This window comes from Porites lutea, chromosome 6 (genome assembly GCF_958299795.1).
Source record: "Porites lutea chromosome 6, jaPorLute2.1, whole genome shotgun sequence".
Classification (NCBI taxonomy): domain Eukaryota; kingdom Metazoa; phylum Cnidaria; class Anthozoa; order Scleractinia; family Poritidae; genus Porites; species Porites lutea.
In genome coordinates, this window is record NC_133206.1 from 21,707,268 (window position 1) to 21,722,512 (window position 15,245).

Genomic DNA, 15,245 nt, shown 5'->3' on the forward strand with positions numbered 1-15,245 from the left:
TCATCAGTGTTAATGTTAATGGTGAAGTTGACGTAAGCGAACACAGCATAAAAGATTTAGATGTGAGTAATCTTTTTCGTTAAGTTATGCTGGTAATTTAAGTTATATTCTATATCTGGTTCGCGCTATTTGTTGCATTCTTATATCAGTCCTATTTAATTTATATGGTTTTGCATAAAATTATGGAGAAAAAGCTCAATTAGGGGATACAATCCTTTTGGGTGACTTTAGCCTCAAGGAAATACATTCCTTTGTTACCCCTGATCTACCTGAGTTTCACTCGTGTGAGTCTTAATCCCAGTACGAGTTCGACTTTCACAATCAAACATTGCACATTCTGCTACGAAACACTGCAGTCATTTCCCGCTGACATATTTTGTGGGTGTCCTCTTTAGTTTTGCTGATCACGTTTTAAGTGATTTTACCATAATCATAAGTTATAAAAGTTAGTTCCTTGGCACTATTCTGTTAAACTCTATGAAGAAGCTAAACCTGTATCATCGATCAGACGAAACCGGTCGCAGAAATAAAACCAGTTAACGAGCCACTCGCGTTGCATCGTGCTGCTCACTAGTGTTCATTGTAAGAATTTTTTAAAATTTTGAAAACTTCAGCGATGTGGGAAGTTACTGCTAATGGTGAAGTTGACGTAGACGACCACAGCAAAGAAGATTTAGATGTAAGCAATCTTTTTAGTATAGTTAATGCTTTTTATTTTTTTTTTTTTGCGTTCTTTATTTTGTTCATGTGTTAGTTGCTGATTTCCCATCTCCTGTTTGACTTTTTACCGGAAAATGTCACTTCATTTGCGGAGCACGGAGGGAATTGCACAAATATTAAATATGCGTTATTGACCAAACGTCAGATGGCTGGATGTTGGCCAAGAATTTTGTGTTTTGATTACCAAGACGAAGTCGTGGTCATTAAATACGCATAAACCTTGGCCAATATACAGCATCTTGTCCGAACAAGCTTTATCGAAAAAGGAATTATTATATGGCCATAAAAATAACTTTCTCTTGCGGGGCCAACGCGAGAAATCCCGAGCGGGCAACACGGGCCCATCTTATCCACTCGGGTAGCCAATCAGAACGCAGGATTCGCTTTATTTTCCCGCTCACAGACTCAACCACACAATAGTAGGTGCCGTGACTACATGATTTAAGCGAAGGCCTGCCCGAGATTACTTTCTGTGGTACTATATTTATTTGTATGTATGTAAAGAAATTTAATGAGCAAAGTTTAGGTCACTTGTTTACTTACAAACTGAATAACAAATGATGCTTGACAAATATTTAAACTTGCTCGACGTGCCAATCCGGCACAATTAAAAAATATGATCAGAACAACAAGCAAATCACAAAATCAGTCAATGTTTACGAGGGAAATGTCGAGTATTTTCTCTTCCCCTACTCCAAATTCACTTATAATTTAAATAAGTGAAATAATATTGTGTTGTCGTTAACACTGTATCTTTTATTGCCCTTTTTCACTGTTCAAAGTTTGCTCAATGAATCCATCAACAAACGGTCAACAATAGCTCTAATTTACCAGGAGTAAAATTGAGACAAATATTTGGATTTTCAATTTGAAAGCAAGCAGACAATAGTGTTTTCCCTCTATGGGCTATTCCTGGCGTGCTACTGTGCGCGTAGTTATGAACAGTACAGACTTTTTTGACGAAGAATCATCTCTCTTCTTGTTCGAAGCAATGTTTTCTTAGTCAAAATAATATAATGGCTGCCCTCTGGAAAATTAAAAGCGATAACAGACAATTTTCTCGTAACCTGGTTTCACTTAATTGCTATGGAAAAACGGTCGAATTTTGGAAATAATTACGGTCCCGTCCCTGATTTGTGATATAAAGGAGGCTAAATAAAACAACAATTTACTGGCGCAACCTCAAAGTGTTTCTTCTCCTATTGCTGACTCGACCCATTTTTTGTAAATGAAAAAACAAAATATAAGAATTTTCTTTTGACTAATTCAAGAGAACGGATACCTTTCTATTGGAAAACAAACGTACTATACTTTAAATTTGGAATTAAACAGTAAAATTTCCTTTTGTTTATCATTTTGTAATGTTACCACATATCGTATGCATATCTACCGATATGCATATATTTTAGACAGTGGTTTACGTTCAAAGTTAAGAGCCTTCGTAATTTTATTCACTCCAATCTTAGTTTTCCGGTAAAGTAGTTAGTTAGTTTGTCCGTTCGTTCTTTTAGTCAAAGTTGTTGGCCATTTAAAACTATTTTCAGCAAGATCTCCACTGCTCCACAAATGACGATGTAAAGGTAACACATCGCCAAAGTGCAGGTTGTTCATCTTCCATTACTGCTTGAATTGAAATTTGTAAATGATGGTTTTTAAAGAGAGGGGAAAAACCAGAGTAGCTGGAGAAAAACCTCTCTGAGCAAAGGAGAGAACCAACAACAAACTCAACCCACATATGGCGCCGACGCCGGGATTTAAACCCAGGCCTTATTGGTGGGAAGGGACTGCTCTCTTCACTTCGCCACCATAGCTCCGAGCCTTACATACCATGCTATTTTTTTTGTTCTAAGCGCTCTTTCCTCCCTCTTCCTTCCTCAAAGAGAGAATCATACAGCAATGTTGATGACGCAATGACCCTATTCAATTTCTCGCCCTGGTAGGGGTTGGTTACTCTAAGTAACCAATCATGAGCAGTCGAATACATGCTTTCCACTTGTAGCAATCACGTGACTTTTTTAATGGAGGTGGAACAATCATCCGAGGTTCTAAGACTGGAAACTAAGTAGAGCTTCAAAGACATGCAGGCCTAATTTATAATGAAGTTAACTAAAATATTTATTTAACACAGTTAACAACAAGGAGCGCCGGCGTGGTCAGCGGTCAGTCGTTTGGCTCAAGAGCGGTCAGCATTGCTTGCATCACCTCTACGTGCTCAGTACAGCGTTTTCCTGACTGCCACTCTCTTCGTTTAGCCTTCTATTAGTTGTTTTTAAAAGCATTTTACTAACGCTGGGATTAAAAAGAGCGAGATAACGGTTTCAGGTCTTTTAGTCAAACCGAAAACCGTGACATCTAGACATTGTTACATTAAGAATTTCATTTATGAACCATATATTGTCTCCATCGCCCGCCAAAAATATTAAGCTCACTGATTATCACTTACAATATTTTGAGGTCTTATTTTTCTGCCTGTAGATCTTACCATTAATGGAGTGGGAACATCGTTTTCAAACATTTTTTGAGCCATTCCGGATAAAAACGGTTGAGAAAATCAAGCGCACAACCAGAGCTCAAAGAATTCAACGACTTCAAGAAGCGAACTACAATCCATTCTTGTTGAACTCGGAAGATATAACCATTGACTTGCTAACAGATTCGGGGACTGGTGCGATGAGTGCTGATCAATGGGCTGTCATAATGAAAGGCGATGAATCGTACGCTGGTTCTCCGAGCTACCGGAAGTTTGAGCAAGTTGTCAAAGACATTTGTGGCTTCCGGCACGTGATTCCCACGCATCAAGGCCGGGCTGCTGAGCGCATTTTGTTTCAGTGCAGTGTTGGGAAAGGTGATGTGGTGCCCAGCAACGCGCATTTTGACACCACACAAGCTAATGTTCTAAAACATGGAGGCAAGCCTGTGAATCTTCCAATTCCCGAGGCAATGGAACAAAACAAGAAGGCTCTTTTTAAGGGGAACATCGACCTTAGCAAACTGAAAGAGTTGTTGTCAGAGGAACAGAAAGGTAGGATCTCTATGGTGATGATCACTGTAACTAACAACGCCGTTGGTGGAGAACCAGTCAGTATGGAAAATATCAAACTGGTTTCCAAGCTCTGTCAACAACATGGAGTCCCATTCTTCCTGGACGCGTGCCGTTTCGCGGAGAACGCGTGGTTTATTAAAGCACGCGAGGAGGGCTACGCGCATCGAACGCCCCTTCAAATTGCGCGCGAGATGTTCTCGTACGCTGACGGCTGTACCATGTCTGCGAAAAAAGACGGTCTCGTAAATATCGGTGGATTCCTTGCAATGAACAACGAAGAACTCGCGGATAAGTGCCGCAGGGAACTAATCATATCCGAGGGGTTTCTAACCTATGGAGGACTCGCTGGAAGAGACCTTGAGGCCATGGCTGTTGGATTTCGCGAGGTGCTTAACGAGGACTATCTCAGATACCAAGTGGGTTTTGTCAAATTGCTGGCAGATATGTTGAAAGATCGCAACATCCCCGTGTTGACTCCCCCTGGGGGACATGCAGTTTACATCGATGCTGCCGCAATGTTATCTCACATCCCTAAAGAACAGTTTCCTGCTTGGGCCTTGGGATGTGCACTATATGTGGAAGGTATGATATCTTCTATACACTAAAAGTACAAAGGATATAGTTCGTCTAAACGCATAATGCGTCTTGTGCCCGTCTTTACACTCGTGACGTATAACAAAACGAACTACAAATGTTTGCCCAACTTCGCTCAGACGGATAATGGGACTTAAGTATAAAAACGGCCATTTAGTGGGTCGGTGGGCCCAGGAAAAGAAAAAAATAACGGTCATCATGGGAAGTCTATCTGTGCGTCAGTGGGCGCATGCGTATAAAAAACCACAAAAAAATGTCGATGGTTAGTAAACAGAAACAAAACTGAAGATCAAAGCAACATACATACGGGAGATAAGCAATTTTAAAAAGGAAGCCATCGACTGTGTAACTCTGGTTTATCTGTTTACACTGTTTAGAAATAATTGTTCAAAACAAAATTCAGCGTATTTCCTCGTTTTTGCAACACGCGAAGGCTTTATAATAATCAACTGCTGCTTTCAGTCCACGATCCTACCACTTAACGGAAGTTTATTACCTCAGCATGAATGGCAATGTAAATCAAGTCACCTGCTTCAAGACGATTTGAGAGAAAGGGTGCAGAGGATTCAGAGAAATGTGCGCACCTCTTGAAAATTCCTAGTTACACCCCTGGTTAAAAAGGATTGCAGGAAAATCCCGCTTAAAAAAGGGAATATTATTTTTTGGGAAAGAAAATTAACATACTAAGCTATGTTTGTTTTCAAACGAGCCCTATGATCCTATGATATAATTTGAAATGTAAACTAAGAGATTGGTTAATAAGCCTTTTAAATTTCATGTATATTTAAAAGAAGGTCTTTTCGTCATAGGTGGAATTCGTTGTGGTGAGTTAGGTGGGGTGATGCATGGGAAAGATCCTGAATTACCAGAGGATGGCAACGAATTTGAAGCAGACAGGGCGGAACTTCTCCGTCTTGCCATTCCACGCCGTACATATACAGAATCACACATGAAGTAAGTAATCAGATTTAATCGTTTTAATTCGGGAAGATTTTAAAAGATTTCACCTATTTTCGTTATCTACGAGTTTGAAACCTACAAATGGGTCAAAAAGGGCTGTTTATGACAATCAACGCCATATTTCAAGTCGTACCTTCTTTCCCTTTTTTCTCGGTCATGTCAGTAATACTTTTATGACTATTTTCATAACTGTTTAATTAATCCGTAATCATCAATCCATGTGTTGCTCATCAAAACTCCTACCAATGCTCGCCTTTAACCTCGTTGGAACTTTGGACAAAGAAGCTTTGGGGGTTTTATGTTTTCAAGGACTCCTGTCAAGGCGTTTCCACCGAACAGTTTATTTTCAGAACAATTTTCGTTTGAATTAAGAATATCTTTTTTCGTCTCACAAACCAGTCTGGTACATTCAAAATGGTACATAGCATTGGCGCTCCGAGGTCAGGGGCTCGAGGGATAACTCGATTGATATCTAAACGATTTATCACTTAACAGATATGTCGCTGAAGTCTTGGAGTATGTTAATACTAAGAAGAAGATGGTCAGCGGATATAAGATCACGTGGGCGCCTACTGTATTACGTCACTTCAGTGCTCATCTAGAACCCCTTCCCATTCCCGTTCAGGAGGAAAAGGATGGCGAAATTGACGAAATCGAGGACTTTGCACCACGCATGCGTGGAATGTCCTTCCGTCGACCATCATATCAGTTCGTATAGCACTTAGATAACAGCAGAAAGGAGAAAAATATGCAAATTTCCTGAAAAAGTTTCACCAAGAACGATAAAAGCTGCTTGAATTTTTTTTGCTTGTAAAAGGTTTCCCAAAGTTCCTCTAATTATCGTAGTTTTTTTGCAGAATGTTTGTAAAACTTAACAATTTGTACTGAGCCCCTTTTTCCTATCTGGCCTGGTTAAGACTGTTTTGTGTCTCACTGTCGACGCCACCTCTTGTTACACCTTGTTTGCACGCGAAATGACATCGACGTCTGTGAAACGAGCGCAGATATTCCACCATTCCATTCTGATGGCCCGGGGGGTACTCCGGATTTCAAATAACAGGGATGATCGAATGGGGGCCTAGGGCTTGAAACAAAACCCCCAAAAATCCCTGGACCAAACTTTAACCCCCAAAAAATCGCATGCCGAATTTCCCAGCCATAAAAATTTCCAGGGGAACTACGCAGCCCGGATACGAGGGAACCATCTCGAATCTTCAGATTGTTTTGAATACCCCAAAAAATCCCTACTTAAATCAAGCTACCCAAAAAATACTTGCCAAAATTTTCTTAAGCAAAAAATCCCGAAATCGAAAATTTCAAACCCCCCCAAAATCCTTCGATCTTCCCTGTCACTTGAAATCCTGAGTACCCCCTCCCCTCTCCCCCTGGGACTGATGGAGCGACATTACCCAGATCTGGGTAGTGCTTCTGAGTGGTCGTACTACATGGGAAATTTGCTTCAACCAATCAGAAGCTCTACTTAGATCTGGGTAGTTACACGTAATCAGTATGGAACTTCTGCACTCGTTTCTCAGTCGTCATTTCGCAGAGAAACCAGTGGTGGCGTCACAAAATGTCTGCTGTTTTCTCTGGTAAATATAAAACAACAACAACAACAACAACAGAAATCAGTTATTTTGTTTTCAACTTCTCAAAAAAAGACTTCAATCCCAATTACTGTCTGATTAACATTTTTAAAAGTTTTACTATTTCCTCAGATAACTCTACGACTTAAACTTGTAATTCGGTACTATTGATATTTACAGAAACACTTCCCTCTCTGTTTCTGATCTTTTTACTTTTCTTTAAAAAAATGTTGAGACTGAATCGAAAGCAACAGAGTTACTTCAGTTTTTTGGCTCAATGTAATTTGGGACCTCTTATTTATTTATTTATTTATTTATTTATTTATTTATTTATTTATGATGATTTATTTATGTAACTGCCAAGAGCAAATAAAGTTTATCTGAAATCTGCTATTTTAGATTGAAAATAGCTGTTTAAACAAAAACAGGTGTTTAGCAAGTGCAGAGTGCAAGAAATCAGCTATTTATACAAAATCAGGTGTTTAGGAAGCACAGAGGGCTCAAAATCGGCTATTTTAGATGGGAAACAGCTGTTTCCAGTCTATGTACACAGACTTAAGTTCTATCCGATCGCCACCATGCATCGTCTCGTCCTCTCCATCCAGCATTGCATGGTTGGTGTCTCCACATATGATGGCGTATTCGCCGTTTGCATTTATTTTCAGACTACTCGAAGGATCAACGCCGTTCCGACGATTTTATGAAAACCAGGGTTAAGATTAGTATTGACAGAATAACTTTTTGGCACTTGAGGCCTTCTTTATATAATCGCGAATTCAAAAAACGTGAAATACTTGTAGGCCTTTTGCACGATGATGGCTTTTTACTACTAAGACCAGAATTCATTTTGTTTTTTCTTCCAAATTTAAATTTGATAATACCAGTGATGTTTAAATAACAAAAGACATTATTTGCACAAGAAAGCAAAACCGTGAAGGATTCTTGTGGTATACGTAGTACTGACGCCATCGTGCAAATGGCCTATTAAGTACTCTTAAGTTATTTGCTGCTTGCCTGGGAGGGAAGAAAAGTGTGTGATGATGATGATGATGATGATGATGATGATGATGATGATGATGATGATGATGATGATGATGATAGCGTTTATCAAAATATCAAGATCAAAGAGCTTTAGAACAAGCCAAATAATATCCAGGTATAAATACACTAGTAAATTCCAATTAAAAAGATAAAAATGATTCACACGTTATGATAAGCAGTCCTACATAGATGTGACTTGAGCTTTGTTTTAAATCAGCTTCTAGAACACTGTTCCATAATCTAGGAGCGGCAACAGAAAACAGTCCTTGCAACCATTCGTCTTGAGTTTATATTCCAATACAAAAGGAAGGTTATCACCGCTAGATCTAAGATTCTTTAGAGGAATATTATTGTTTAAATGTTTCACTAGATACCTAGGCCCTATTTAATTTAAACCCCCTAACTTTATAGCCTTACTGATCTCTGTTTCATGAATTAGGGAACTTCAGCCGAGGCGTTTTTAAGCTTCGCACGTGAAAACAAAATTGAGACCTTTTCCGTTTTCCCGCTTTTTGTTATTCAAAGATATAACGGGTGAAACAAAATTAGTCTTGCTGCAAGAACCAAGAATGCGCTTCTGGTTGGCACATTTATAGAAACGGGTGATGTCAGCGTGAGTGGCGCTATCAAATTTATCTTAAGTCTTGAATGCAAACAGTCCACTCCTAGCTGAAGAACGATGCTTAAAAACGCCTTTACTTGAAAAGCAGTGGAATACATTCACTTCTCCCTTTTCCTTTTAGCGTTCTCTTTCTCCGTACCTTTTAAACGCCTGCAGGCTAGTCTTGGTCAGCTCTAAATAGGCTACTAAACTAGGCCAACAATTTCTTTTAAAATCTTCAAAAAAAAATTACGGTGTAGAATAACCAAGAAAAACTCGAAACCGTGATAAGGATAGATATAACAATACTAGAATATATGAACAAACTAAAGAGAATGGCGAAAATGCAATAAACGGGACTAAAGTGTTACAAAATTATAACAGTTAGACTTCCCTATTTTGCTGAACGTACTATAAAATTCACTGGGCTAATTCCCACCAGAAAAGATGAAACGGTGAATGTTAGACATTAGTTGCTACATCTAACAGCGTCAGCAGAATCGGTATGAGCTTTCACAGGCTAAAAGATTTCTGGGATCAACGTCACCAAATGGGTGGACAACATAACAATGACTGGGTAAAGACCAATTTCGATAGTACTTGGCTCCAAGGCTTGGTGGGGCGGGGGGGGGGGGGGGAAGAAAGGAAAAAATTAATCAATCCCTGAGCCCCAAGACGATTTCTTTTGTTTTATGCCTCGAAGCCTTGCAGCAAAGTATGAATTAGCCTGTTCCAGACATTCAGATAGTAGAGTGCGGCGCAAAGGTAAGAGATCGGGAAAAAAGAAATAAGGGAGAGAGAGGTGGGGGCAGAGGGAGAGGGGAGGGAACTTCCTTTGCTCTTACCCCCTACCCCACCCCCTCGCTGTTTTTTTTTTACGCTCACATCTCTTTGCGTAGTCCTCACGATCTAAACGCCTGGAACAGGCTAAGTATGAATTTTAATATATCGAAATTGGTCCATCGAAAAAATACCGAATTAAAATCGTTTGTCAAGAAAGCCTGCGCTCATTCTCTTTGTAAGTTCTTTATGCATGTTACAGGTTGTAAAAGAATATCAATACCATTATGTTACTACTCACACACAAAAATATTGGTAATAGAGAATGGAAAAATCTTTCAAGGCTCGGTTGATTCGGCTTCGTTTTGACCTCAGCTAAATTGCATCAAGGAATTCTTTCTTCGCCTTAATCCCTGACCCGTGGACACTTTTCTGGTTGGTCGATGGCTAACTTGAGTGGATTCTTCTGGTGCTTTAAATGGAAGAGGAAGAGGCTCCAGGTGGGCAGTGAAATGACGTAACATAGGTGGCTCCCACGTGATTTGGTAACCACAAACCTTTGCGCGGTTCTTGTACACATGCGCACAGACTTCAGCGACATACCTGTAGGAAAGATGTACGCGGAACATAGTTAACAGTCTATCAACGTCAAGGAAATGTTAAATGTTAATAGAGCAATTAGAAAAGAAACTTGTACAAGCACAACAGCAGTAGCAGTAAATGTCAAGAAATTATAGGTTTAGTCAGGTTTTGGAACAGCTCTCATTCGTTCTATCCTCAAAACCTTGTTCCCGACTAAGGGGAAAAGCCCTGGGGACGATTTTACCTCGTTCCCAGGGTGACCCTGGGAACGCAACTTTTATTTCGGAACAAGACATCGAGGGTCAATTATCAGCATTTCAGTTGGAATAAGGTGTATAAGCTTTAATTCTGACCGTACTGGTAAACATTCCTAGCAAACCATTACGCCTAAAATCCAAAAAGGCAAACAACAACAACTACAATTGTATTCTTGCATGCACTAGAAGTTAAATAGCTTTCACCGCAAATAGCTGGAAAGCTAGTCGTAATCATTAAAAAAGTCGGTAGATGCAAATAGATATACTTGTTAAATTTTTAATCTTTGATTTTCCTTTTTTGTGTTTTTCATCTTAAAGAGTAACTCCTTATTTTAATGAATTGTTGTATTAGTCAATTAAGTACGTCAGTAAGTACTGATCGAGTTTATGATTAGACCACCAAGCGTTTTTAAACCATTACTGTATGAGCCTGCGAGTAAGCTCTCCATTTGGAAGAGTGGCCAGAAGTTACTCGAGAGGCGCATGCGCAAGGAAAGCCATTGCGAGGGGCGGTTAAAGAGGGGCGGGAAAGAGAAGTCACACCACGCATCATTTTCCTCCGCACCTAGCGGCGTCGCCGCTCGTTCGCACGTTCTCTCTTGGCTCGCTTTTCGCGGTTATTAGAGACCTTGCTCGCAGGCTATAAAAGTAGAAGCCTTTACCTTAAATGAGACTCAGTGTATGTACGGCGGGGAATAGCCAGGCGAAACAATTCTTCGTGTTCATAATCGTCTCCGAAGGCGCCTTCATCAACGCCATTTCCATTTTCCAATTTTTCCGTTTCCTGCTTCTCGTGACTTCCTAACATCACGGCACCAACTTCCGCCCCACGGATCCCTCCCTCCATGTAAAGCGCGCAGCCAAGAGCCCACGCGGGGAACTGTTCGCGGGGAATGTGCGGAAGCATTGCGCCTGCGTCGATATACACCGCGTGACCACCGGGTGGGGTCACAATGGGCACGTGGTTCTGGACGAGTAAATCCGCCAGGAACTTAACATATCCGATTTGATAGCGCAGGTAATCTTCTTCAACCACTTCATTCAAACCTACTGCAATCGCTTCCAAGTCGCGTCCTGCTAAGCCGCCATAAGTGGTGAATCCTTCGGTTATCAACAGCTCCTTGCGGCATTTTGCAGCAAGCTCTTCGTCGTTGACTGCCAAAAACCCGCCGATATTGGCCAGGCCATCCTTCTTCGCCGACATAGTGCAGCCATCGCCGTAAGAGAAAATCTCTCGCGCGATTTCTTTCGGTGTGCGGTTCGCATAACCTTCTTCTTTGATCTTTATGAACCAAGCATTTTCAGCGAAGCGGCAGGCATCAAAAAACAACGGAATACCGTGTGCGCGACAAATTTTAGACACCGCCTTTATATTCTCCATGCTGACTGGCTCACCGCCCACCATATTATTTGTAATGGTTATCATAACAAGTGGAATTTTATCTCGACACTTTGTGATTGTCTGTTTCAGCTTTTCGATGTTCATATTTCCTTTAAATGGCACATCTGTACTGGGCTCCATAGCCTCAGGAGTCAAAAAATTAATCGCCTTTGCACCTTGGGCTTCGATGTTCGCCATGGTTGTCGCAAAATGTGCGTTGTTTGGAACGACATTGTCTTCTTTCACTGCGCACCTGAAAAGAATGCGCTCTGCCGCGCGCCCTTGGTGCGTAGGGATCACGTGACGATATCCAAAGATTTCCTCGACCACAGCTTCAAACTTCCGGTAACTCGGAGAGCCAGCATACGACTCATCTCCAATCATAACCGCAGCCCACTGTTCAGAAGACATCGCTCCAGTCCCTGAGTCTGTTAGCAGGTCAATCAAGATGTTGTCCGAGTCCAAGAGATACAAGTTGTAATTAGCTTGTTTTAGATACTTCATTCGTTCGTCTCGTGTTGTTGTCTTTAGTTTCTCTATGGATTTGATCCTGAAAGGCTCGAAAAACGTTGTGAATTTGTGTTCTTCCATGATGCTATAATGTGAAAAGAGAAATGCCTTAGTACCCGCTGGAGTATCGTTAAAATGCTGATTAAACGTTTTCGATTCTGAGTATTTAGAGCTTTTATGACAGCGGCGCCTTTGAACACGATAGCTGTTAAAGAGTTGATTAACCTTTGATTCAGTTATTCGGATGATCTTAATGTCTAACTAGGAACTGTGAATAATTGTCAGGAGGAGGCGAGGAGGGCTGAAAAATGATTAAATCGTGCAAAAATTTATGTTAAGCTCTAAACCACCACCTGATCAGTCTTTACATTCATTTCTGAATCATTTGATTGTGAATCGGATTCAATATAACAGACAATAATTATATCATAACCGTGGACATTAAAACCTCTTTCAACTAAAACAATACGGCAAAGGGGTAATTTATTTGCAAAGGGCTAATTTATTTGCAAAGAGCTAATTTATTTGAGGCCCATATTTCGTCTAACAAAATTAACCTCCCTCAGGGCCAGAGCTACACTGAAAGAGAATACTATAACGGTTCCTAAGATTTGAATTTAAATTTATATGAGAGGCTAATGAAAAACTACAAATGAAAACAATAGATAACGTGATGATAGCTAGGTAAATAATTATACAAATTTTAGGAGACGTTATATAGTGTTCCCTTTCAGTGTAGCTCTGGCCCTGAGGAAGGCTAATTTTGTTAGCCGTAATATTGGCCTCAAATAAATCAGCTCAGTTAGCCTTATTCCCAGCCTTGCATTCAGTTTTGTTTTAATTCCCACTTTAAGTGACGTCTGACATTATATTAGGATCTCTACTTTAGAGATCTGGCAAGAAAGAACCAATCGGTTTTATTTACACGTTGAGTGGACCACTGCATTCAAAGGTTTTTAGCCTTTCACCTGTCCCGGATCCCCTCTATTCTTTAGATTTCTCTCTGATGGCCCAGAGCCAAAATAACATCAATAAATGCAAATAAAAAGCGAGGTGGATGAAATCAAGATGAAGCTTTAAGAAATAGCCATTCTATAGTTATGTATTTTCTGATCTGCCTTTGAGTGAAAGCAAGGCTGGAGTTGACTTTTTTACATTTACAGACCTTAATGCTTTTCAAATCTAGATCTGGCAACCTAGAATGATCGAGAACAAGACTATTCATTATATGATATCTGTTGTGTTTTCGTTTAATTGTTATTAACTCAGGTTTCTTTTCTTTTCTATTATCAAGTTCTTATTCATTTATTTATTTAATTTTGCTCTTTCTGGTTCATTGCCTGCATTTGCTTTCAACATAATTGGTATTATGGTGGCCAACTAGAAAACCTAATGGTTCACTCAGCCATCATATTCAATCTTTCATATCAGTTCTATAGCAACATTTTCCAGTAACCTGTCAAGTCTGTAACCTAGCATAAGGTAGTCAAAATATTGAGGGAAATAAACTGATTTGAAAAGCAGGATGGTTTGTATCAAAACAAAGTCAGTGCCCACCTCTCTTCCACTCGTAAAGGACAAAACTCAGCTGACAACTGTAAAATAGGCTATTAAAGATAATTACAATCAAACCCCGCTTAATACAGACATCTCATTATTACGGATAGTTTGCTTTGTCCTTGGAGAAAGAAAGCCCTTACATTTTCAAAGTCAACCCGCATAATATGGACACTCCGTTAATACAGGCACCCTCTATGGAACCCTTAGTGCCGTATTAACGGCGTTTGACCGTACAGTGAAATACACTGCACATGCTGCAGAAAGAACAGGAACAAAAAAAATCGTCCCTTGAAAATTTTTGTGACGGTTCTTAAATCTCAGTTTAATATTGATGGTAATGATTTTCAAGTACGAATGGGAAAGGTCTCCCAAGTCATCAGTCGAGTATGTAGGCGGCGCACAAGAAACCGAGTAAATCGCGTCGGCATATTCCTCGTGCGCCCAACCAGGCACCCACCCGGATACCTGATCCAGAAGTCCAAAAATTAAATTCTGTACTGAAGAAAGGTTTTGCTGACAATTTAGCAAAATTTGACTCAATATCAGAGCTAGGAGTCCATTGTCCCCCTCTAAATTCGCCCTTGAGTAAATACGTAAAAAATGCGCACAAGCCGTCTCACAAGCCCTTGCACATGTAATAAATCTGTGGGACGTTAAAGAACCCACACACTCTTCGTAAAGAGTAGGGCACGTAGTGCCCGGTGTAGTGGTCTATCTCACTTTCACACTCATGTATGGGGGCATCATTAGTCATTCCTGCATTACTTGTAAACTGCACCTTAAGCAGTCTGGCAAAGCCCCCCAACCAGTATTGTAAATTATCCCTGAAAAGCCCTGTCGGGAGTGGATAATAAGATATTTACAATTTACAATCAAATAAGTAAGTCTTTGCAAGATTACTTAGTGGATGGAAAAGCTACTCAAGTAGATTCACAGGCCCGATTTACACATGGCTCCAAAGCCTGGAAGAGGACTAGTGAATATCAAAACGTAATCTTGTAAACAATTATAAATTGCTTCTCGGATTATTTGGTATTAATAAATTTCAATGTGACTACCAGAGGTACGTTTTCGAATTTTAATATCCCAGAATACTGAAGGCGTAACCCTAAGTTTCTGTTCATAAAAGTGATACCCATCAGTGCGGGGGCAGAGCTCGACAATGACAGCAATACTTGACCATTTTTTGGATTGCTCAATTTGAAGGGTCTCTGCGTTTTTCGACCTTCAGGCTGATTTAAGGGGAAGTTTCAGATTGTTATAAGAAGTTAAGAATGCGTATTATGTACAGTCATACAAGCTAAATGCAGATGCATTTTCATGTCAAATATTGATCTACAAAAAATTCTGATACCCAAGAAGATCCTCCGAGTGCACGGCCCTAATTAAGTTCTAAGGTCAAATCTTTTGAATGTCATTATATAAAGACGATTGTCTTACCAAAGTCACGCCAAGCCAATATTCGCAAAAAGAATAGTAACGGCGTCGAACGCTTGCAAGGCTTGGTAGGCTTTCAAAACACTGAGACTGTAATGAACGCGAGTGACCAAACTCGTCGCTATTGTCGAAGTGCAGTTGGTTGTTATGAGATTAGATATAAGGCGTTATGAAAAGTTTCCTGTCTAATCTT

At 40.1% G+C, this 15,245-nt stretch overlaps 2 protein-coding genes across 3 annotated transcripts; one reads left to right on the plus strand and one right to left on the minus strand.

Annotated features, from left to right (window-relative positions):
- LOC140941079 (tryptophanase-like) lies at positions 1-6,844 on the plus strand. 2 transcript variants are annotated; one of them, XM_073390040.1, is made up of 4 exons: positions 1-62; positions 3,196-4,345; positions 5,167-5,311; positions 5,813-6,844. In XM_073390040.1, exons 2-4 carry the CDS (start codon positions 3,208-3,210, stop codon positions 6,033-6,035), a joined length of 1,506 nt encoding a protein of 501 aa, XP_073246141.1. In that variant the 5' UTR covers positions 1-62; positions 3,196-3,207; the 3' UTR covers positions 6,036-6,844. The 2 variants fall into 2 exon arrangements, with proteins under 2 accessions (XP_073246141.1, XP_073246143.1); XM_073390042.1 differs by lacking the exon at positions 1-62 and adding an exon at positions 621-679.
- Positions 6,845-9,203: 2,359 nt separating this feature from the next.
- Positions 9,204-15,060, minus strand: LOC140941757 (tryptophanase-like). The gene is made up of 3 exons (XM_073390774.1): positions 15,056-15,060; positions 10,827-12,140; positions 9,204-9,928 (listed from the first exon to the last, which is right to left on the minus strand). Exons 2-3 carry the CDS (start codon positions 12,134-12,136, stop codon positions 9,697-9,699), a joined length of 1,542 nt encoding a protein of 513 aa, XP_073246875.1. The 5' UTR covers positions 12,137-12,140; positions 15,056-15,060; the 3' UTR covers positions 9,204-9,696.
- Positions 15,061-15,245: the final 185 nt, after the last annotated feature.

What these genes read in the sequence shown, in the direction of transcription:
- LOC140941079 (XM_073390040.1), top strand. Translation starts at nt 3,208, where the DNA reads ATGGAGTGGGAACATCGTTTTCAAACATTTTTTGAGCCATTCCGGATA. An exon ending in ATGTGCACTATATGTGGAAG is followed by an intron (nt 4,346 to 5,166) that starts GTATGATATCTT and finishes TTTTCGTCATAG; the next exon opens with GTGGAATTCGTTGTGGTGAG. An exon ending in TATACAGAATCACACATGAA is followed by an intron (nt 5,312 to 5,812) that starts GTAAGTAATCAG and finishes ATCACTTAACAG; the next exon opens with ATATGTCGCTGAAGTCTTGG.
- LOC140941757 (XM_073390774.1), bottom strand. Translation starts at nt 12,136, where the DNA reads ATGGAAGAACACAAATTCACAACGTTTTTCGAGCCTTTCAGGATCAAA. An exon ending in TACACTGAGTCTCATTTAAG is followed by an intron (nt 9,929 to 10,826) that starts GTAAAGGCTTCT and finishes TCTTTCCTACAG; the next exon opens with GTATGTCGCTGAAGTCTGTG.